This window comes from Leiobunum rupestre, chromosome 5 (genome assembly GCF_980474605.1).
Source record: "Leiobunum rupestre chromosome 5, qqLeiRupe1.1.hap1, whole genome shotgun sequence".
NCBI classification, from domain to species: Eukaryota; Metazoa; Arthropoda; class Arachnida; order Opiliones; family Sclerosomatidae; genus Leiobunum; species Leiobunum rupestre.
In genome coordinates this window covers 40,869,129-40,893,669 of record NC_143388.1, presented here as the reverse complement: position 1 = coordinate 40,893,669, position 24,541 = coordinate 40,869,129, and the positions used below count along the sequence as shown (strand labels likewise).

The 24,541-nt window shown below is 35.2% G+C and overlaps 1 protein-coding gene across 1 annotated transcript in view; it reads left to right on the top strand.

The window, feature by feature from the left end:
* Positions 1-24,541, top strand: part of LOC149944503 (carbonic anhydrase-related protein 10-like) — a 56,502-nt gene that overhangs the window by 4,581 nt on the left and 27,380 nt on the right. The window contains exons 2-3 of the mRNA XM_090176374.1: positions 1,252-1,299; positions 20,992-21,128. Of these exons, the coding sequence (XP_090032500.1) occupies positions 1,252-1,299; positions 20,992-21,128 (185 nt within the window). The remainder of the gene's footprint in view (positions 1-1,251; positions 1,300-20,991; positions 21,129-24,541) is intronic.

Here is a 24,541-nt window from a genome sequence, read left to right as displayed (position 1 = left end):
TTTAGATCCGTGCGCGTTCACAACTGTCCCTGCAACAAAACAAAATAAGGCGTGCTCCCATAGACCCCGTGGAAACTTAAATCCGAAAAAGGTAGGACTTATACAAATTGTCTTGACTGAAGGATATCCTGTTATCGGTTTTCCTGGCGGTCTACTTATATTAGCGTTGCGCGGATGACGTAGAAGGGGTTGAAAAGTCTAATATGAAAGCCCCTCCTTAAATGTTCCTCGTTCTTGCGCGGTATCAGTGAACTGTGCCCAGGTTCCTCTAAAGCCGAAAAGACGACAGGCTTACGAAATCTGTAATCAGTTAGGTAATACTCTTAGTACAGTGAGATATATATAATATAACCATTAAGAAGTTTATTTTTTTTTAAGTTTACGTAGATAAAATATAACAATTTTTTTGGAAATTTTTCCGTACATGTACACCATGTAATGTAATCCGCTAACGGTTACAGTGCTGATAATGATTACGGTGATAACGGAGTGATTGCAGGGTGATTGTCCTTATCATTTCATGGAGAGTGTACTGCGATTACTGCAAGTGGTACGCCCCTCGCTTGTACTTTTCAGTAAAAAACCTAATATTTAAATCCTTCATGCGGTATCATTATTGATTGAATATTGTATTTCTTTCTTTATAAACTTTCACCACGTATTCACTATTTATATTTTAGTTACAGTAATACCACGAATTTGCATTAAAAATCCATATATATTTTTTCCTACACAGAAATCGTGTGCAGGTTTTGCAAATAAGTCAGTAATTGAGGTTTCTTTTGACGGACTCCAATTGGAAAATGTCTGACTGCTAGAAAAAAATTCCAAATGTGAATAAAATTCAATGAAAATAATATAAAAATATAAGACGTTATCGCAAAAGAAAAATTGACCTTTAGTGAGGTGACGTAGATAGAGATTTTTTCAAAACCTTTCTGATAAACACCCTCTTTTAATACCACCCACGCTACGCCTGTGTGGTTGCGCAAACGTTAATCTTAAGACGTCACTTCAATATATATATATATATAGTGGCGACATCTACGACAGGTGGTGTATAGCAGAAACTGAAGATAAGGAAATTACATACTAAGGATTTTGTGTGTTTGCGAGTTATTCACTCAACTATTTTGGTTTATTTGGCGGCAAATCTTTTAGCGTTAGATAATCAATATTTGTATCACTAGTTTAGCATTAAAATTGAGTGGGTACTTTGAAAGCGTACTAACTGTTTCTTTTTCTTGTCAGTGATCTCGGCCAACTGGGAAGAGTGGTGGACGTACGACGGTATCTCAGGTAACTAATTATTCAAGTATAATTTCGTTTGTATTGATCGTAGCGTTTAATGAAACAATATAAAGCCTAATAATAGAGTAATAAAACCTATAAAAAATTTGATGTTTTTTTCATTTCCAAAAGCTGAAAAAAGTATTATGTTTCCGTTTCATATTATCAGTTTATATTATCCATTTAAGATATTTCAGTAGAATTGTAAGAAAGTTGAAAATTATCCCCAAAATGTCTTCGCTAATTTTCATAATTTGAGTACTCATTCACATTTAAAAGATATATCATGACTTACCTGGCCTTTCCTCTGGGGTGGGATGAAAGCCTCTTTTGACGTCATAAGCTGCCTAGAAAAAAGAGAGGCCCGCGTGGTTTCGTCAGACGCTACGAAAAGAAGGGGCAGTGGCTTACCTTACCTTTCCTCTGGGGTGGGATGAAAGCCTCTTTGGACGTCATAAGCTGCCTAGAGAAAAAGAGGCCCACGTTTTTTCGTCAGAAAAGAAAGGGCAGCGTCAATACAGCATCTTGTGACGTAGAACGCACTTTCACTTTTCGAACTTATTCCTATCTTTGCCGAACGGGTTCCATTGAATGTAGCCGTTGTGCACAGTCTAGATTATTAGAGCTGAATTTAAGACCAAGTGTCAAGAAGGAAGGCTACGCGTTCATTAGGAAGATACTTTTACAGGGTAACGAAATTATATATTTATTTTTAAACAACCGAAGTGTTACCAGATTTCGTAAACAGTCTCAAACGTTTACAAAAGCCGTTTCTGTGCAGAACTTTGGTTTATATTATTAAACAAGTGTGTATTTATTTATACTTAGGGTGAAGTACTTGTTTGAAAACATATGCGAACACCATAGTCGAATTTGCCCTCTGTACGAGAGGGGGGAAGTAAATACGTCACAGCCGTGTGCATCAGTCGCGTTGGAAGACGTCTGTTTTAGGGAACCAATGAAATACCGAGCTTCTGTCATTTTTTAAGGGGGAGGAGTCTACTGTTAGAGTGTGAGGAGTATTGCAGGAGTAACGCCCAAAATTATCTCAACATAGTCATTTGATAATATGAATCAGCTGGTAATATAAGTTTTTTTAAATCAGTAAGTAGTTATTCCCTTCCCGGCAAAAAGGTTTCATTGGCTCCATTATAACTTAAAGCGTGAAAATCTAGGGGCATCGTGGGTTTATTTTCAAGGAATTTTGTGAACTGGTCTACATAAGTAGAGAGATTAACAGCGTACTATAAAAACGAGTCTTATACACTCTTTTATATCCTTATTTTTGAGAGCTGCCATTTTATTACAGGTCTGATTTCAAATAGTGCATGCAAGGCCGCTTCACGCGGTTAATTGCACGCGACATCTCGAGCTGATGAGCACGTGCAGGCGCCCTTGCCTGTACTATTTTAAATTAGGCCTGTAATGAAATGGCCGACTTCGTAAAAGAGTGTATAGACTCTTCACAATAGGTGTTTCAATAGAATACGGGAGGCCACTTTTTTTCTACGTCACTAGCTATAGTAGGTGGTTTCTCTTCGATTGTACTCGGACTAAAAGTGGACTCTTTTTAACCTAAAACATTTTATTCGCCTGTTCCGGGAATGAGAATTACACAACCCCATGAACTATTCGCTTGTTCCGGAGTATTAGGGCTACTCTTTTACTACTTCTGAAAAGGAGATGTAAAGGATAAAATCGGATTTTGTCGTCTGCTAGCCAAAATATATCTGCTAAAAATACCACAGGCAGCCATTTCGGAAAAACATGTCTACTCCGTTTCCAACTATTCGCCGCAACAGCATCGGAGTAAAATGACGTCATAGAATTACTCTTCTAACCCTACTCCGAAATTCCGGAACAAGCGAAAATAAACCACCTAACTATGGAAGATAGCACGCGCTGCAGTCGATAAAGATTTTGGATTTCAAAGTCCACGTGCGAAACACGCGTGCCAATGAAGTTCTACAAAACTCGTGAGGCAGAAAAGCATTTTATACTTTTAATTTTGTATTGCTTTATTTTATGGAAACACCTATTTAGCCTCAATCTACAAGAAAACACGTAATTTCTGACCAATCTAAAAGATTGCACGGGTTTTATCTATATTTTATTTCTACTTTTAAAGATTTTAAAACTTTGATCAAGTAATTTCGATTACCAAGAAAGCGTTTATTTAAACTTCGGGAGAATAGAGTGTAGGGGATTTACTTTTAAACCCAAGTCGCTATTCCTAACCTAAAGGAAACCCGGCGACCAAACCTACATTCACTTCAACTACGTGGTCCTCCCTCTTGCGTAACTTTACTGGTGGGGTTAGCGAGGTTGCATAGGGTGTCTAGGGGTATGCTTATAATTAAATTGAGGATTGACATGTGGTAGATTTACAAATATTAGAAGTTAACGTTTAATTAGGGAGAATAAAATAAAACAAGCAATTACAGTCATTAGAATAGGTTAAACAAATAAAAAGAAACAGTATAATACTTTGACAATAACCAAAGCAAATCGCAACATTATTAAACTAAGATTGTCTGAGCGCCGTAGCCACTCTGAGGAATAATTAAATACTTATATGATTGGTCCGTGTTGGAGGTCCATACTTATTGGCGTCCTTATCCGTACCTCTTGGTTCCATGGGATACGCGCACATTCACTACGATCTGGCCATTCCGACCATGAACTTATCTAGCCCCGCGAGACCGTTTACTTTTTCCGCACTTCGCGGTCGGGGTTGTTCATCACTCTCTTTTATTTTCTGAACTTCCGGCTTTTGGGGGCTCAGTTATCCTCACCTTTCGAGACAAGGTGAGACCCAGCCGGGAACTCTCTTGAAAATCCAACAACTCCCTGGTTTTGTTCCGAACCAGATCACGTGGTTCGTGATGTTGGTAACCTTTCACCCAATCGGTGACCTAGTTTCCAGATTCACTGGATGGATTCCTCCAATCACGACCATAGCGTCCTGTCGCTCATTGTGATAACTTTGTTCCCAAAGTCGGTGAAACACAAAGTGTCCGCCGTTGCGGTCCTCATAAATCTTTGGTTAGAATATTGTCAAATCTGGCGCCAACATTACACTATAAATATGACACTTTAAGAAATACTGTACAATAGATAAATTCTCGGAACTTGGTAATTGGCAACCCTCAATTCGGACCGACAATAAAATAGTGGAGCTGGGGAAAAAGAGAGACAGGGTTCGCGAAGGGGTTAAATCAAGAAGTCAGGGACTCGCTAATCCCAAAAGTGAGAGAACTGTAAAGAGAGAAAACAACGGAGAGGGGAACTAAGGATACCTTTGGAAACAAGGATTCCCAGGACACCCCCTTCCCGTGAACCGCGCGTCACCTTTGACAGGCGAGAGCGGTCCACTTTGAAGAAGGCAGAGAGCTTCTCACGAACCCCCCCGGCAACGATGACCAGCATCGTGAGCCGAGACGACCCAGAAAAACCCCATCTATCAATAAGAAGAACGCAGGGTTGAATTCGTGGGAAAGTAAAATTTTGAAAACTTTTAAATGGTGTGAAAAATATCTGGGGAACTACTAACAAAATTATATTTAAAGAATTGGTTGCTACAAGAGTTTCAGCAAACCTATTTCCATGAGTTTACGCGAACGTCTGCAACGTTCTGGAGATTGGTTGACGTTCGCGGAAACGCCTAGAAATGGATTTGCTGAAACTCTCTATCGGCTATGTCGGGAACTCGGGATGAATTTTAGAATTTCTACGAGTCCTCCTTATGCTCGAAGAGTTATAAAATAAAATCACTAGAAGGGGCCCCGGCAAGGTTTTATAGTCCAGGGGTCAAACTTCAGGATGTGGTGCACGTAGAAAACACAAGACACCGTGGATACAGTCACACGCAATGTATTGTCAATTTTGTTTAACCAAATAATTGTAATTCAAAAAACCTCTTCAGACACTCCTAATTATACCCGATAGCGACAAAGAATTGGAACTACACCCGTAATAGAAGGGCATTTTCTAAGGCATCCGTGGCTTAAAATTATAAAGAAGGTGACTAACCCTACGCCTTAAAACACATTAAATTATTAAAATAACAACTGTTGCGAAGAGAGAATAAAAATATTTTGTTGAAAATGCGCATCATGGCAATGAACTTAATGGTTGTTTTATACGATTTACACATTTTTCCCGCTATAAAAAGATTTCTACCCATGCATCACAAGGGGGAGGGGATGTTAAGAGGCCATGGGTTAATACGGCACTGGGGAAACCGAAGAACTCGATCAAATACCCATTTAAAATAAAACCATGGTGCCCTCGGATCGACTCAACAACGGCTAATACTGCAAAAATAAGTAAAAACTATAAAAGATAAGTATGAAAAATTGGAAAAATGAAGTCAAATATTTAGACTTTATCTTTTAACTCGGTATCTATTTAATCTCTCTGTAGACGCTTTTGGTTGGGTTTCGATAATAATGACATTAGAGAGAACGAGAATAGAGTGACGGTATGCGCTCCGAGTTTTATTCGCTTAATGTAATCGGTCACGCGACACTTATTAAGAAGACGCGAATGAAAATCGAGAAGCGAAGGTCCCGAGCGACAATGGCGCCCTCTCTCTTTCGACGGAGAAAGTAATAAAAAGCCATATTTTAATATCGCGTGAGAGGCACAACTACTAATGACACGTATTACGTGAATATAGAACTCTCCAAGAAAAGAATTCTTAATTCTTAGACCCCTGAGGTAGCTACGTTGTAATTCGAGTTTGGAATAATAATTTATTTAGTTAAGTAGCGTAAAAACCTCATTAGATTAAAATTTTATATTAAATCGTTTAGATGATGGTTTAAAGGATCAAATGACGTAACGAAACGTACGTTACATCGTGAGGCAGGTTACTCAAGTGATTATGTAGCTTGTTCTGACAATTTGTTTTGATGTTTAAATCGGATTATATAGCTTTGAATAATAATGTTTAATCATATTTAAATCGGATTCTGTATTTTTGACTGATAATTTAATTTTTAAATTGAATTCTGTAGCTTTGGCTGATAATGTTTTATTATAATAAAAATAGTATTTTGTAGCTTTATAGCTGATTATCTTTAATCACGGTAAAATCAGATTTTGTAGCTTTAAATGACATAATTTAGTCATGTTTAAATTGGATTCTGTACCTCTGACTTATATTTTTAATCACCATTAAATCGGATTCTGTACTTTTTGGCTAATAATTTTTAATTATAATTACACCGAATTCTGTAGCTTTGGTTAATAATTGTCAATCATGAATAATTTAGATTTTGTAGCTTTATCTAATTATTTTAAATGACGATTAAATTGGATTCTGTAGCTTTGGTTAATAATTGTCAATCATGATTAAATCGGATTCTGTAGTTTTGCCTTATAACATTTAATCACTATTAATTTTTTTCTGTAGCTATAATAATAATTGAATGGATAATTTAAATCGTGATTCCATCGGATTCTGTAGTTTTAGCAGTTAAACTTAATAACGATTAAATAAAATTCTGAACCTTTGGCTGAACATTTTTATTTAACGTTTATTCAGATTTTGAATTTTTTTCCGGAGCAATAACGTTTGTATGTTACTGAGAATGTACAAGTTTACATGTTTAGAAAATCATAGAGTAATACTTAGCTCTGAATGAAACAGAACCGCCATCTTAACACAATACGTAACTATTTTGCAATTAATTATAATAATCAGCTAGGCTAATACCCAAGACACCACCTTAGGCTTAAGTCATCAAGCGACTTTTGAAGCCATTAATTCAGGTGGCCGGGTTATAATGTCTTTAACTTCTATGTTTATGGTGGTTCAACGAATTCCACATACCTTCCACCTGGTTTTACAGAACGTAGAGATGATTGGCGCTAGTAACTGTAATAACAAATCGTGCGGGTGTTAGCGAACGATTTTTGATTTGGTTCATACTTCCTTTAGAGTTAACAAAGGTCAATTTATTTAAGGATCACTACGGTATCGAGTTTAATTTTAAAGATGCGTTAACCACTTTAAAAATTGTTCTATTTACTAAGAAATCCAAATTTATACCTTTTTTCTCATCCTACACCAGGCTGAAATATGTTATGTTTAGAGAACTATTTGATTGTATAAATATAAAGGGGAACAGTCGAGCTTTAACCAGTTAGATAGCCCTATAGCCCATTAAAAACTAAAATTTATGGCGAAAACCGCATCAAAAAATATTGAGTGGTTAAATTTTAATAAAATAAAGAAATTTCGGTAAATCGAAAAGCGCGCGTCCACCGCGACACCTGGTGAGAAGTCGGTGAGACAGAAAAAACAACGTAAATTCGCGCGCTGCTGAAGACGCAAAAATTTGTTTTCCACGCGCGGCGCGTTCCAGTTATTAGAGACCTAAGCCTAAATTGCGCGATTTTAAAAGTTAGGATAGTTCGCAAATCGCTTATACGGGGTTAGGGGCGCTGGCGGCAGCCCCTAAGATGGCGGCGAAAATTCAAACCTAAACACCTGGCGTTATTTTTCGTTTCAACTTTTTGGGCCAAAAGCTATTTTTCTAGACAAAAAAAGGCTCGTGTTAGTATATTGAACGTCTTGTTAATCTTCTGATACGGAAATAAGGCCATATTTGGAAAAGCTTGGCCGTTCCCCTTTAATTTACCTAAGATATACAATCAATTTAATCCCAAGTTTCAGAAAATATTCAGTTTGGTTAAGGGGAAATCGTTATCAAAATAATTAATGGAAGGGTCTATTATAACAGGGCGATTTTTTAGCTTCAAACTGCTGATCTCGACCTTCAAAATCTTAATCTCGAAAATTTTCTAAAATCTTAAAAAAAATAACATGTTACTTTGAAAAAGTCGATCTTGAACATGGACTTAATAATAAATAATAATAATCAGCTAGGCTAATACCCAAGGCACCACCTAAGGCCTAAGTCATCAAGCGACTTTTGAAGCCATTAATTCAAACTCTTTATCTCTAAAACATTTTAAAATATTTTAATATAAAATAACTACTATAAATATGGTGATCTCAAACTGGGAGAAGGTGATTGCAACCTTCAAAATTTGTATAATAATAAAATGATTTAATTGGATGATCTCGAATTTGGATAAGTTGATCTCGAACTTGGACTTTCAAAATCTTCATCACGAAAATATTCTAAAACTTTATATTAATAACTAACTATTATAAATCAGGTGATCTCGAACTTGGATAAGGTGATATAACCTTCCTTATCTTTATCTAGAAATTATTCTAAAATCTTATAATAAAATCATGTTGTTTTAAAAAAATCGATTTTGAACTTGAACTTTCTAAATCTTTATCTCGAATATATTCTAAAATACTTAAAAAATAACTAACTACAACAAATAAATATTCTCCACCACACTCCCCCCTTTTCGGCTTTCCGTTGCTATATGCAACGCGTTTTGAAATTTTTAATGTTTAGGCTTAGTTTCTCCTTTAGATTTGACAGTCGCCAGCCAGATTTCCCGCACGGTACTGATGAGTTCCAAATAGAACGAAACCGGTCTACCGTTGGAATTTCTGGCTATTTTATTTATTTTTAATTTAGTTTATTACTCGAAGATCTATTTGATCCGAGTTTCGCGACAAAAAAGGTACGAGTTATTAGTTTTTTTTTAATTTCTTCAAATTTGTTTAGGATTTAGCTATATTATCCCTTTTAATTATGGACTAATCTACTTTTTCGCGTATTTTATCACAATAAATATTGTGGATCTCAAACTTGGACTTTCAAAATGGGTATCCTTAGAAAAAGAAATTAGGTAACACTTTTATTATAGAAATACTTTTAATAAAAAAATCTTCAATTTGCTGGTCCATGGTATCTTTAGCAAGAAAGTCGTTGAGACCGATACCATATAGACGCGGACTTTTGGTGCGTGTCCGTTATAGTGTAGGCAAGGATTCTCGCTAATTATCTGAAAAAGAGAAGACGTATTGTCCCCCGAAGAGAGGAATGAATGATGACGGCCAGGCTGTCCCCTATATTGCCATACGTTTAAGTAGAGGAAGATTTAAGTGCATTTTTTATGAGTTGTTACGGCTCGAGCACAATATTAGCCGCGCTTGCGAAAATAGAGAAACTTTGTTTTCTTTTGCATTTCTGCGCGCGTGTGTGTCCAGGGAATGGAACCCCATCCCACCGGCGAGAGTTGAAGTTATTGTTTTTAGGATGGCCAAAGCATCCCGTGAAACTCGCAGCTGAACGAGGCAGCCGAGTTCTTCAGATTTTCTTTTATTCTCGTTCTTCTTTCGACGAGGACCGTGTTATTCCTAGATTTATTAGGCCGGCTTCTTTCAGCGCATTTCATTCATCATTTATTACGGAATGTACATATAGGTTCACTTCTACCTAATATCATATTTTTTCATAAAGCCTGTTGCCCTTTCGTGATACGTTTACGATAGCCAGATAAAATATTTTTTTTTGGTTTCTTGTTTCTTTCCCGCTATACATAAACACATCCTTATAAATAAATCTTCGGGTTGAGAGGATTCTACGAGAGAACACTTTGGCCGAGACCGTATGCGTCAATCGATTGATGGCGGACGTGGCGAGGTATTATTCGCAGTTTAAGCGAAAATAACTACACTTTGATCTTAGATAAACGATGTTTCACAGCTGAAGTGAAAAGGTGCTATACTATGATCTGAGATAAAGGATGTTTCAAAGTAAAAGAAAAAAATGCTACACTTTGATCTGAGTTAAACGATGTGGCTGAAGTGAAAAGGCACTACACTTTGATCTGAGATAAAGGATGTTTCAAAGTAAAAGAAAAAATGCTACACTTTGATCTGAGTTAAACGATGTGGCTGAAGTGAAAAGGCACTACACTTTGATCTGAGATAAAGGATGTTTCAAAGTAAAAGGAAAAAGGCACTACACTTTGATTTGAGATAAACGATGTTTCAAAGTAAAAGGAAAAAGGCGCTACACTTTGATTTGAGATAAACGATGTTTCAAAGTAAAAGGAAATAGGCACTACACTTTGATTTGAGATAAACGATGTTTCAAAGTAAAAGGAAAAAGGCGCTAAACTTTGATCTGAGTTAAACGATGTGGCTGAAGTGAAAAGGCACTACACTTTGATCTGAGATAAAGGATGTTTCAAAGTAAAAGGTAAAAGGCACTACACTTTGATTTGAGATAAACGATGTTTCAAAGTAAAAGGAAAAAGGCGCTACACTTTGATCTGAGTTAAACGATGTGGCTGAAGTGAAAAGGCACTACACTTTGATCTGAGATAAAGGATGTTTCAAAGTAAAAGGAAAAAGGCACTACACTTTGATTTGAGATAAACGATGTTTCAAAGTAAAAGGAAAAAGGCGCTACACTTTGATTTGAGATAAACGATGTTTCAAAGTAAAAGGAAAAAGGCACTACACTTTGATTTAAGATAAACGATGTGGCTGAAGTGAAAAGGCACTACACTTTGATCTGAGATAAAGGATGTTTCAAAGTAAAAGAAAAAATGCTACACTTTGATCTGAGTTAAACGATGTGGCTGAAGTGAAAAGGCACTACACTTTGATCTGAGATAAAGGATGTTTCAAAGTAAAAGGAAAAAGGCACTACACTTTGATTTGAGATAAACGATGTTTCAAAGTAAAAGGAAAAAGGCGCTACACTTTGATCTGAGTTAAACGATGTGGCTGAAGTGAAAAGGCACTACACTTTGATCTGAGATAAAGGATGTTTCAAAGTAAAAGGAAAAAGGCACTACACTTTGATTTGAGATAAACGATGTTTCAAAGTAAAAGGAAAAAGGCGCTACACTTTGATTTGAGATAAGCGATGTTTCAAAGTAAAAGGAAAAAGGCACTACACTTTGATTTGAGATAAACGATGTTTCAAAGTAAAAGGAAAAAGGCACTACACTTTGATTTGAGATAAACGATGTTTCAAAGTAAAAGGAAAAAGGCGCTACACTTTGATCTGAGTTAAACGATGTGGCTGAAGTGAAAAGGTACTTTGATCTGAGTTAAGGATGTTTCAAAGTAAAAGAAAAAATGCTACACTTTGATCTGAGTTAAACGATGTGGCTGAAGTGAAAAGGCACTACACTTTGATCTGAGATAAAGGATGTTTCAAAGTAAAAGGAAAAAGGCACTACACTTTGATTTGAGATAAACGATGTTTCAAAGTAAAAGGAAAAAGGCGCTACAGTTTGATCTGAGTTAAACGATGTGGCTGAAGTGAAAAGGCACTACACTTTGATCTGAGATAAAGGATGTTTCAAAGTAAAAGGAAAAAGGCACTACACTTTGATTTGAGATAAACGATGTTTCAAAGTAAAAGGAAAAAGGCCCTACACTTTGATCTGAGTTAAACGATGTGGCTGAAGTGAAAAGGCACTACACTTTGATCTGAGATAAAGGATGTTTCAAAGTAAAAGGAAAAAGGCACTACACTTTGATTTGAGATAAACGATGTTTCAAAGTAAAAGGAAAAAGGCGCTACACTTTGATCTGAGTTAAACGATGTGGCTGAAGTGAATAGGCACTACACTTTGATCTGAGATAAAGGATGTTTCAAAGTAAAAGAAAAAAATGCTACACTTTGATCTGAGTTAAACGATGTGGCTGAAGTGAAAAGGCACTACACTTTGATCTGAGATAAAGGATGTTTCAAAGTAAAAGGAAAAAGGCACTACACTTTGATTTGAGATAAACGATGTTTCAAAGTAAAAGGAAAAAGGCGCTACACTTTGATCTGAGTTAAACGATGTGGCTGAAGTGAATAGGCACTACACTTTGATCTGAGATAAAGGATGTTTCAAAGTAAAAGAAAAAATGCTACACTTTGATCTGAGTTAAACGATGTGGCTGAAGTGAAAAGGCACTACACTTTGATCTGAGATAAAGGATGTTTCAAAGTAAAAGGAAAAAGGCACTACACTTTGATTTGAGATAAACGATGTTTCAAAGTAAAAGGAAAATGGCAGTTTCAAAGGTACAAAGACGAGCACGCACGACAATGAAAAATGTATTGTAGAAGCTGGCTCATGCACGAAGTTTTATTTTTATTTCGTAAAATAAAGGATTTTCACGTTTTTTTTCTGTGCGTTGTTAAAAAAGCCGCATCACTAGCTCTTATCGAGGTTGATGCGAGTCATTCTTGGGATAGATCAACCCTTGAGGCTAGCGCTGTGGTGGTGGCTTCGGAAACTTGTCTACTCAAACAAAACTACGTGATAAATTTTCAAAACTTGATATTAGATAGTTTACCCTCTTTTGGGGTGGCGGAGTGGTTAGCACTTTCGCCTCGCAGCAAGAGGAGCCGGGTTCGATCCCAGCTTGTGGCACTGGGTGAAAACTCGGAACAACTCCTTCCGCGTCGAGTTTGCAAGTTCTCTCCCCACTGGTTTAAGGGGTTTTCCCCCGAGCTCTTCGGTTTCCCCTTCCATAAAAACTTGTTGAGGTTAACGGTAATAGTTAGTGTAGGGAGCTGTTGGCTCGCGTGGCTTGCAGGGCTAGCCACCACCCTGCTACGCATTGTAACCCAGCCACCTGAATTAATGGCTTCAAAAGTCGCTTGATGATTAGACCTAAGGTGGTGCCTTGGGTATTAGCCTAGCTGATTATTATTTACATAGCTTCTTAACTTTAATATAGTAAGCTAGCGAATAATTAGGTTTTTTATATTATAATATAGATAACTTAATTATTCGCTTTTTCAATTTAGAAAAAAATTTCTAATTAAACTAACATGATCTTAGGTCTTCATGACTCACAAGTAGATATATTTCAGACCTTTTAAATGAGATGGTGCTTGTGACGAGTTGACGTGGGGAATCGCTGGCTTAACATTGGAAGTATCGTCCTTCAAATGGTCGAAAATTATCCCTAAATATAAATAAATAAATTCTTAACTGTACCTATTCGTAGGTTTCTAATGATTGTGACCTGTTTTCGTGGTCATGGTAACCAGTTTATGTCAAATATGACATTGTTATTATATTATATAATAATAATAATGAATACTATTGTATTAAAACATTATTATTATTTGGCAAAGAAAATCGTAATCCAGTATTATATTTACATTAGAATAAATTGAGATTCAATGCCTTCTTTTAGCATATTTCAATTATTTATTTATTATTGCAGTTATTATTGATATATTATTATTGCTGGACCTTGGCTCGTTAACCATAACGTAGCAAGCATTGGCAAAATAGCGTTGCAATAGAAAGGTTAAGCAAGACGCTTTAGAATTTTGAAAGACAACATCGGGAGTATCTAAACGTTCATGTAATTAAATTGTTTAAAATCAGATAAGGGTACTTTCCCTTTGACTGCTAAAGAATACAAGTACAGTTACAATCAAATTTTTACACATTTGATAAATATTTGCTAAACCCGGGTACATGACGAAAATACAAAAGTGATTAACCAATGTATGGATCTGAGCATTGTCTAAACACAAACATTTGTTTTCGTGTACCCTGCTTTACTATAAACGAATTTCCGACTCCTAAAACGCACGTTGCTAGAAAAGGGACAACCTACTATATTTATCGATTTGCAGTGCCGTATTTCCGCCTAGGCCAACCTAGGCCTCGGAAAAGACCATCCAGTGACCGTAATTACAGTATTCGAAGGCATAAATCTATAATATCAATCGTAATTTATATTGGAGAAATTCCTAGGTAGAAGATTTTGTTTTAAAATTACCAAAATTTCTGCCTGGCAGTTTACGGACGCAGTCTTAAATCGGAATGTTGCATAACTATCGCATATTTAGTCGTAGATTATTAAGAGCTTTTATTTAGTAACATAACCGTAGAGCTCAGACTTCTACGCTGAATCAGGGAAATTCAGGCACAGCTTAGTTCCAGGGATAAGAGTAAATGCAGCGCGTGAAAAAGGGGCCCAGACTCCTTATCTACCCATGGGCCCAGGATCTTTAAGTCTGGCCCTGTCGATTTGTTGAGCAACAAAATTGTAATATTTAGTAATTTTATTTAAACGCTATAGATATTAAACTACATTAGCTCCACAGAAATATGGCATCGTTTTCTGTCTTCAAGTTGTAAGAGGTTCCCACACCGCGAAAAGAAAACCGTGGACAATGATCACGTGACTCTCGACGTTGTCGTTCAAACTTCCAGAGCACTCTGCTTAACCTCTCTAATGAAAGATTATAACCGTGAAGTCGGCGAATATATTGAGAGCTCTCTATCGCGGAAATGACTCAGCAATCGGCGTTTCGGTTGGTAAAACTCGCGGTGAAGGATAAAATATTGAAGACCGTTAAACGAGTAATTAATTATTAAGTAGATAGCCCCGAACCAATAGCTTAAAAGGGGAAACTTTCATTTGGAAGATACGCTAAAATGGCGGCGCGAAATATTCTCCAGCGGGCCTTTGAACCTTAATCAAAAACAAATTAAAGAAGGGCCCTGATGGGATCAGGGGCCGGGGCCTAACAAGTAATCGGAAACCTTAATCTTTCCGATTTTTAAGAGCGAGCTAAAAATTAAAAAGATATTTAGAAACGGCTAGAAAGGAGAAGCCTACCTTTATTTAAAAAGAGAGGTGCGAAGGAAGGCGCTTTATGTTAATTTTGGCCCGGCACTAAATCATTTTATAAAGGGAAGCATTTTGGGTACCGGCCCATAAACAAAGATAATTAATAAGAGGCAACCAAGGGTCCCCGAAATCCCCTCGCCTTTATTCAGGGTGGCCTGGTTTCCGAAATCCCCTCGCCTCCATTCCAACAGAGGGAAGCTCTTCGAACATACCCTGTATCGGGATCTCAACCGAGCTGCCGGGAAATAAAATTAAAACAGCTTTCCAGCCAATCCACTCCAATGTGTACAGGAATATGAATAAAATCGTTAACAAACAAACGCTTCAAAAGGTATATTTACGTGTAGACATAAGTTTATAAAAAATTTTCCCATAAGTGTGCCAGTGTTCCCCGCGTGTTAGCTTTGGCCTGAGAGCTATTTCAAGAATGACCACACACTTTTGGTGGACTTCATACTAGCAATTTAATATAATAGGCGTAATACAAGCTCTTTGCTTTGTTACCCATCTAGAATTGAAATTTACGTTCATAATTACTGTTCACGTAAACGCACTGAGAGCCATTTCTAAAGTGTTCAAATTTGTTTAGTGGACAAGAGGCATTGTCCTTAATGCGGAATCTTTACATTATAAGCACCTGCAGTAAGCTGTGATGATAATGACTTAAATTCGACATCACTCAGCACATAGCTATCAGTAATTGCTTAGAATGTCATAGTCCACATTACAGCCGGAGATTCCAACAATAGACAGGTTTCGCTTTTTCGGGAACTCAGACTATCTTCGAAAACTGCCAATTTCAGTAGAACTAATACACGTTTAAGGTGGTTTCTTAACGCTTGTTCCGGGATTTCGGAGTAGTGTAAGAAGAGTAAGGCTATGACGTCATTTTTCTCCGATTCTGTGCAGTGGCGAATAGTCGGAGTCAAAACTTTTTTTTTTTCACAATGGCAGTCGGTGGCCTTTTAAGCTGGTAAATTATGGCTAGCAGACGACAAAATCTGATTTACTTCTTTACATCTCCTTTTCAGAAGCAGTAAAAAGAGTAGCCCTACTACTCCGGAACAAGCTAGTTTATTGGGTGGAGTAATTCTCATCAGCGGAACAGGTGAATCTAACGTTTTGGGGTAAAAAGTGTACACTTTTAGTCCGAGAACAGGCGAAAAGAAACCACCTATTGAACCACTTTTGTATATTATTGCCCAATCAACATAATTATGGACTTATGATGTAGATTTAGGCTCACGTTTCGTGCGTGCTTCGGTTTTCTATTAAACAACCTGCTACAAAAACGTTTTGTGAGCGAGTAAATTAAGTTATTGTGATATGGATTTATAACCTATTTATCTAAGGGACAATATGTAATTTTAATATTTTTTTAAATTATTTCCTTACAAAGCTTTTAAGCAAAATTTTATGCTAACACTCTAAATGTAATTAACGCTTCTGTTAAAGGGACTTTCAAGGGAGGTGTGAGGGGTCGACAGTACATTAAAAAAAACGCCACTGAAACGTCATCAGAGTGTAAATGGGACGAACGGCGACCGAATGACGTATTTTAAATGGATTTCAATCCCCCTACAACTCTCCCTTGAAAGTCCCTTTAAGGCTGATGATAGAAATGTCAGTTATCCGTAAAGTTTCCTGAACGCTGTCATATTCCTCTATTGATTTTATCCTAAACAGCCAAATTGAGCGGTAAACCCGTAGATCCGGCAACAATGCTAAGACTAAATACACGTAACCTCGAATTTTCGCTGCGCTCCGACTTCAACTATTTATTTTCCACTTTATCAAAGCTTTGTTTTCGCTAGAGGGATTTCAACCATCGAGTTATTCTAATAAGGCTCAAAGATAAGGACGAACCGCGGCCTTTCGTCGAGAGCCAAAGAGAGAGAGAGCCAAAGAGAGAGAGAGAGAGAGAGAGAGAGAGATTGTGAGTGTGGGGGTCTGTGGGTGTGTGGTGGCGAGAGTCCTCGAGAAAACCGAACCCAATTTTCTTCTTTCAGATTTCGCGAAAAGGGGATTTTCAGCACCGCGAAAAGTGAAGTAAAGCCCCGTTAATTGCCCCAGGATTAAGTTCATTATCGCGCGCGCGCCGTCTCTATTTTACTCTAGTATTCCGGTTCGGGCAAGCTCGGGCCAGATCGGACAGGCCTTCAGAGACGCGCTCCCGCTCAAGCCCGTCCCCCTCGGCCATTTCCTGCCACCCCTTGCCCCTGCAAACCGCGAGGAACCCTTTGTGAATCATAGTTCACGCCTGAACAACGAAGCAGCTAGCGCGTGAGAAATTTAAGAAAATTTAATAGACGCTACTTTAGGGAATTTGATACTGTAAACAACGCAATATCATTTTCTATTTTCCATTCGTTTCGCGTCACTTTGTGTAGTGTGGGCTCCCACGACGCAACGTAACGACTGAAGGCAGAAGCTGTGGGCCTTTTTCTATCCTACATAAATTTAATTGTGTTATTCACTTTAGTATAATAATAATAATAATCAGCTAGGCTAATACCCAAGGCACCACCTTAGGCCCAAGTCATTTATCGACTTATTATGCCTTTAAGCAGGTGGCCGGGTTACAATGCGTAGGAGGGTGGTAGCAAGCCATTCATGCCACGCGAGACAACAGCTCCCTACACTAACTACTACCGTTTATGCTCTTGCTATACGTGTATACGGGACAATATTTATTAATGTATTTCTGGGCAGTAGTATTTCTTTTCTCCTTTAACAGCCAATCACTGGTCAATGTACCATTTTTCTGTTAAGATAGAATAACGCGAAGAAGGCTTCGCGAGGCCAAAGGATCAGATTATTTAGGTGATAATTTTCAATCAGTAAGACAGATCAAGATTATCTTTAAAATTTCCCTCATCCAACAATCTGGTTTTAAGTTATATAATTATATAATTATATAATTATATAATATAACATAATTTATCTCACCAGATTCAGTTAGCTGATCAGTTATCTGACTCAGTGGCGTATCCAGGGGGGGGGGGCACAGGAAGCACATGCCACCCCAAAACGTATGGTCGTACGTACAAATATTTTTATTTTTTTACTTTTTTTTTCAATGGAGTTCCCCCCCCCTCCCCCGAAACAAAATCCTGGCGACGCCACTGCTTCTGACATAATACGTTCAGTATATAACTTAATACGTTTAGTATATAACTTAATACGTTTAGTATATAACTTAATACGTTTAGTATATAATTTAATACGTTTAGTATATAACTTAATACGTTTAGTATATAACTTAATACGTTTAGTATATAACTTAATACGTTTAGTATATAACTTAATACGTTTAGTATATAACTTAATACGTTAAGTATATAACTTAATACGTTTAGTATATAACTTAATACGTTTAGTATATAACTTAATACGTTTAGTATATAACTTACTACGTTTAGTATATAACTTAATACGTTTAGTATATAATTTAATACGTTTAGTATATAACTTAATACGTGTAGTATATAACTAAATACGTTTAGTAAATAAAAAATCTTGTGGAATTCACGACTATATTATAGCATTAACTGCTGAAATTGAATAACAGTAATTCTAATAACCCCTCCGAGGGGACATAGTCCCCTCGGAGAGGTAAAAAGAAAGCTACGCATTGAAGTTATACTATATTCACGACTATATTTTCGCATTAACAGATTAAATCGAATAACAGTAACTCTCCAAAAAAGCTTCACATTGAAATTATTCTATATGCACGACTATAGTTTCGCATTAACAGATTTAGTCGAATAACAGTAACTCTCCAAAAAAGCTGCACATTGAAGTTATTCTATATTCACGACTATATTATAGCATTAGCAGATTTAGTCGAATAACTGTAACTCTCCAAAAAAGCTACACATTGAAGTTATTCTATATTCACGACTATATTATAGCATTAGCAGATTTAGTCGAATAACAGTAACTCTCCAAAATAGCTTCACATTGAAGTTATTCTATATTCACGACTATATTATAGCATTAGCAGATTTAGTCGAATAACAGTAACTCTCCAAAAAAGCTTCACATTGAAGTTATTCTATATTCACGACTACATTATAGCATTAACGGATTTAGTAGAATAACAGTAACTCTCCAAAAATGCTACACATTGAAGTTATTCTGTATTCACGACTATATTATAGCATTAGCAGATTTAGTCGAATAACAGTAACTCTCCAAAAAAGCTTAACATTGAAGTTATTCTATATTCACGACTACATTATAGCATTAACGGATTTAGTAGAATAACAGTAACTCTCCAAAAATGCTACACATTGAAGTTATACTATGGTGAGTGAGGGTAAGAATGGACATGGCGAAGTTTGGACACTTTTGAAAAATATTTAATTAAAAATTTATTCTTTGATGCCAAAGCGCAAAATTGGTCTCATTTTGAAGCCTTAAACATACCCTAAATCATGCAATTTATTACTAAATATTTACACCGCGACAATTTATACAGCAAGTCTTGAAATAAAACAACTAAAATTATCGAAAAAAATGTCTTGAAATTTCATTGGAAATTTCGTTTTGTGGCTTAGGAAATAAGATATAGCTTGCAAACATGAAATGGTGAGATAAAAATAAATTGTTTAAGTATTATTTTAAGCAATTTGGCGTTTTTCTAGTACATGAAATTTATAATTTAATGAAGGTTTTGCCTTTTTTATAAGCATTTAAATTAACTAGTGCAAAGTTTAAGAGTGGACAGCCTACTTTGTGATCAATTACATGTCGATTGTATTCAATTTTAAACGAGGTAGGATTTAGTTTAAAGTCTTTCCTTGAAAGGAAACTTTAAAAACAAGTTTTTATATTCAAATTTCCAGGGAAATCAGACGTCTGACTGCGTACGGCTGTGAGGTTGGATCTCTACGAAACACGTAGCTATGAGGCTGCCTCGCTTACATTGCTAGTGAAGGAGAGTCGAGGGGTCCGACACTTTTCAAATTTCGTACACGCCAGTGATTTGAAAAATTCCAAATATCAAAATACTTAATAAATTTTAGAAAATCTTTTCAAATTTCTCAAATGTTTTGGAAAATTTTAATTTTGTTTATCGATTCCGACAAATTTCTCAAATTTAATAAATCTTATGAAATTTGATGGTTTTCCGCAAATTTTTATGAAATTTGAATTGAAATTTTAGCAAATCTTGAGAAAATTCATAAATTTCTACGGGAAATTTAAGAAATCTTCAAAATTTACAAATTTATAAAAAAAACCCCGAAGGAGAAATTTCCAAAGATACTGTAAACTATTTCTGTGATAACTGGACACCAGAAGTATAATATGTAATATATTAATATTTTTATATATTAATATTGTAATATTACAATATCTACCCTTCTTGTCCATAGTTTTCCTAATAGTGTCCAAAGTTAGCGAATTGGTGTCTAATTTTAAACCTTTTTGTCTTTAGTTAGCACCCACCCAGGCTAATTCAAAACTATTTTGTCCAATGTTTGACTTACTCACTTCATTTCTTAAAATAATTATTGTTTTAAAAATTCACAAATTTAAATATCAAAAACCAGAATATATTAAAAATGAACATTCATTATTTGTATTTCAAATCGTTTTAAAATGGTCTACTCTCAGTTTGTGTTTTTAAATTGAATTTTACAAAAAGTGTCCATTCTTACCCTCACTCACCCTATATTCACGACTATATTTTCGCATTAACAGATTAAATCGAATAACAGTAACTCTCCAAAAAAGCTTTACATTGAAGTTATTCTATATTCACGACTATATTATAGCATTAGCAGATTTAGCCGAATAACAGTAACTCTCCAAAATAGCTTCACATTGAAGTTATTCTATATTCACGACTATATTATAGCATGAACAGCTTAAATCACGGTTTGAAGTTATCTTTATTAACGATTTACATTTTTAAAGTATCTATATGAACGCTTGTTCGTAACATTGTTTTCTCAAAATACTGAAATATGCATTTTTTTTATGAAAAGGAGACTGAAATTCCATTATTTTGGAAATTCGTTATTTCATTTCGTTTTCGAAATAAAATTAGATTTAATTATGTTTTTGAAATACCATTTCAAAGGGTATGGTTTCGTTGTAAAATAATATAAAGGTTTTTCTCGTGGCAGGTCCAGAATATTGGGGTATTATGAATCCCACGTGGACGTTGTGCAACAATGGCCGCCGTCAATCTCCAGTTGACGTCGATCCAGATCTTCTGCTCTACGACCGCAATCTCAAATCCGTCCACATTGATAAACACCGGGTAAGACATTTACATGCTTTTTATATGGAAAGGTCAGCGCCATTCCGGTATTTTGTGCAGCTCGTTCGTCAGTGTAGGCTCGATAAAAATTTAACTGTGTTTTTTCAAATAAGAAATTATATTAAACAAAATGTTTCATGGTACGCATAAATTTTTATTTTGCCTTCTTAACTATTTCTAATTATAACCCAATATTTAAACAAGTTAGTTAATATCATGTAACGTTACGAGTTAACATATGCCGTTAACTAGTTTACAACCTTTATTCGGTTTACTACAATCATCGCTATTAAAATCGAATTAGTTCTACTACACAGAAAAAAACAATGTTTAGAATCTAAACATTTATCTAAACATCAAAATGCAACGGAGTTTTAAACACATTGAATACCTAAACATGTTTAGGCCGTTTATGTTTACGTGTTTTACATGTTAAGAAGCTAATCTGTTTAGCATGTAAACATGTTATTGACTTAACGTTTAGAGTTTAAACGTGTTAAACGTTTAGCGTTTAGTTTTAGTAGTTTAGCATTTCAACACATGAAATTCTAAATGTTTAGCTTTTCAACATTCGAAATATTTACCGTTTATCTTACATCGTTTAGCTTTTCAACACTAAGTTCTAGATATTTAGCTTAAAACGTTTAGTTTTTCATCATTTATTTATTTATGGGTTTAGCTTAAAACATTTAGTTTTTCAACATTTGATTTTTGGAAATTTAAATTGTTAGCTGAAAATATTAAAGGCTTCCATACTCTTCGGATTATAAAAATTAGTTTATTTTTTGAAAATCAATACAAATTTCAAAACGATAATTAAAGAGTATTCCATATTGATTTTAATATAATAAATTCCAAAACATGAAGCTGCATTTAATTTATGGTATCTTATCCTATGTAGTTAGATCAAATAAATAAAATTGAAACACAAAATTTAAACATTAATTAAATTGTTTAAGGAATAATTTTCTACAAATTTTAGATAATTAAAACTATTGGCCTTCTTTGTCAAGTGTTTAAACGGTTATTCGTAGTATTAAATTGAGTAGTTAGTGACATTAATTTATTTATTTTAATCTGGTTTTGTGCGAGTCCATGCAGCTAGAAATCCATCCCTTTTTTAAATTTAATTTCCAACTATAGATACTATTTCCAGCACTACAGTTGCTATTAACGATTTTGAAATCTGCTTTTACATATAACCTTAAGTGCTAAACTTTATGACAAGAAATGTTAATCATAATGAAAATGAAAAAAATATTCAAATACGTATTTTGACATTGTTAACTGAGTCATCTAGCTCGCATGTTTAGTTCAAACCCATTTACAGAATTCAACCCTTTACCTTTGACCAAAAATTATAATTTTTATACTAAACTAAGATTTTAATAGTTTATTTTGGCCAAAACATTTTGACAAACGAAATTGTTGTTATTTTTAGAAGAATGCGTAAAGATATTGAGGCCTAAGAAAATTCTCGGGCAACTTTTCTAATTCTAATGATCGCTATTTTGACAATTAGTTAAATAATAATTATTTTCACACGAAAATCTAAGGAAAAATATTACATTATCTTACGGTACAAGTGTAAAAAAATCTTGTCCGAAAGGGAGTTACTATCCTTTTATATATTTCTTTTTCGAGGGCTGGGTATTTTTTTCCACATCAGATGAGGCACTTTTGGCCGGAATAACAATTAAGAGGCTAAAATGAACTAAGAATAACAGCAGAGTATAAAAGAAGACGGAGCAAGTAACGGTACAGAAAAAAGATGGTCTTCTATGAGGTATCCCGAAATTCAATTAGGGAAGGTTTACAGTTAATTACGGCCTCCGACAAAGTGTTGCGTCCATCGTTCGGAAACCTCTCTTTTCACGAAGGCATCCATGTTTTCGATTTCTGGCTTCTCGAATGAAAACATTATTTTTTAAACTCAATTAAAGCATTAGCCGAGTCATTATTTCCAATAATAATTACCGAATATGAGTAACACAATCCACTATCAGACTTGCTAATAAGAAAGAATTTGTTTTGAATAATCCATAAATGTTTTCGCGAATATCTTTGGTCAATGAAATGAATGTTAAATAAATATAAACCTTTTCATCCCTATCGAGAAAGGGTTGTTTAATTTTAATTACTCCAAATTATATCCAAAATTGGACCGATCCTAATATAAATTTCATCGAAAATTGCAATCCAAAATCTTTTATATTTGATAAAATTATTAAGAATGGAATTCAACTTTATTTAGATTTGATCCCTGTTTATTTGATTAAACAAATTTGAATTTAAATTGCGGATGTATCTTGCTTCCCGTTGAATTTAAATTTGGACATTGGATCAACCCTTTTCTCAAAGGTTCATTAAAAAGCTAAAAGGAACCACCAATGGACTGCATTGTAAAGGTGTTATAGTCGCAAGCCAGATTTCCCGCACGGTACTGACGAGTCCCAAATAGGACGAAACCGGTCTACCGTTGGAATTTCTGGCTATTGTATTTAATTTAATTTAATTTAATTTTTCACTCGAAGACCTATTTGGTCCGAGTTTCGAGTCTTTTTGTTTGCTCGAAGACCTATTGGTACGAGCTATTAGTAAGTTTTTAAATTTCTTCAAATTTGTTTAGGGTTTAGCTTTATTATCCCTTTTCATTATGGACTTATCTACTTATTCGCTTTTTATCATCATTTAAAAGCTGTCTGTTAAACCTAGTGGCAGAGATGGTAAATTCATTGATATAACAAACGCCAATTGGATTTAAATTGGATGTATCGTGATTCCATTGGGATCCCAAATTAGACATTGCGTCAAATAATTGTCTTCCCTTATGAAAATTTTCTGGGGTTTTCTAAAGGAAATTTAAATGTAAATTTTTAAAGAATTCCTTTAGATTATCCTAAAGAATATTTCGGAATATTGGCCCCTTTTTCTTAAGAAAAATATTGGTTTTTCCTATAGAATTTTATAAAGATTTTCTCTAAAAATACCCTTACATTTTTCGAAAGAATATCTTTAGAAATATTAGTGTACACATATTCTGGAATATGAAGAAACGACCAAGGACGTCATATTTAATTTAAATTAACGTGTTAATAAGTGTTTGGAAGTCAAACTCGATAATAAACTCTTTCTTTGCGACATAAATTGTGTTCTAGAAGGAAATTAACTAGAAAAGCTGCGCAACGTTCAGAAATCTTTCACCGTTTTTTGTTTACCTAACTTGTAAAACAATGCAATCAATTCGCATTTTTAGACAATTTCTATCAAATATTCGCAATTGTGTGCAGCAAATATGACCGAAAAACGTATCGATTGGCGAACAGTATAACTAGACTTAAGGTCATAAGGCATACACATGTATTAAAAATTTCAAAGATAATAGACTAACTAAATTTAGAAATAAATTAAAA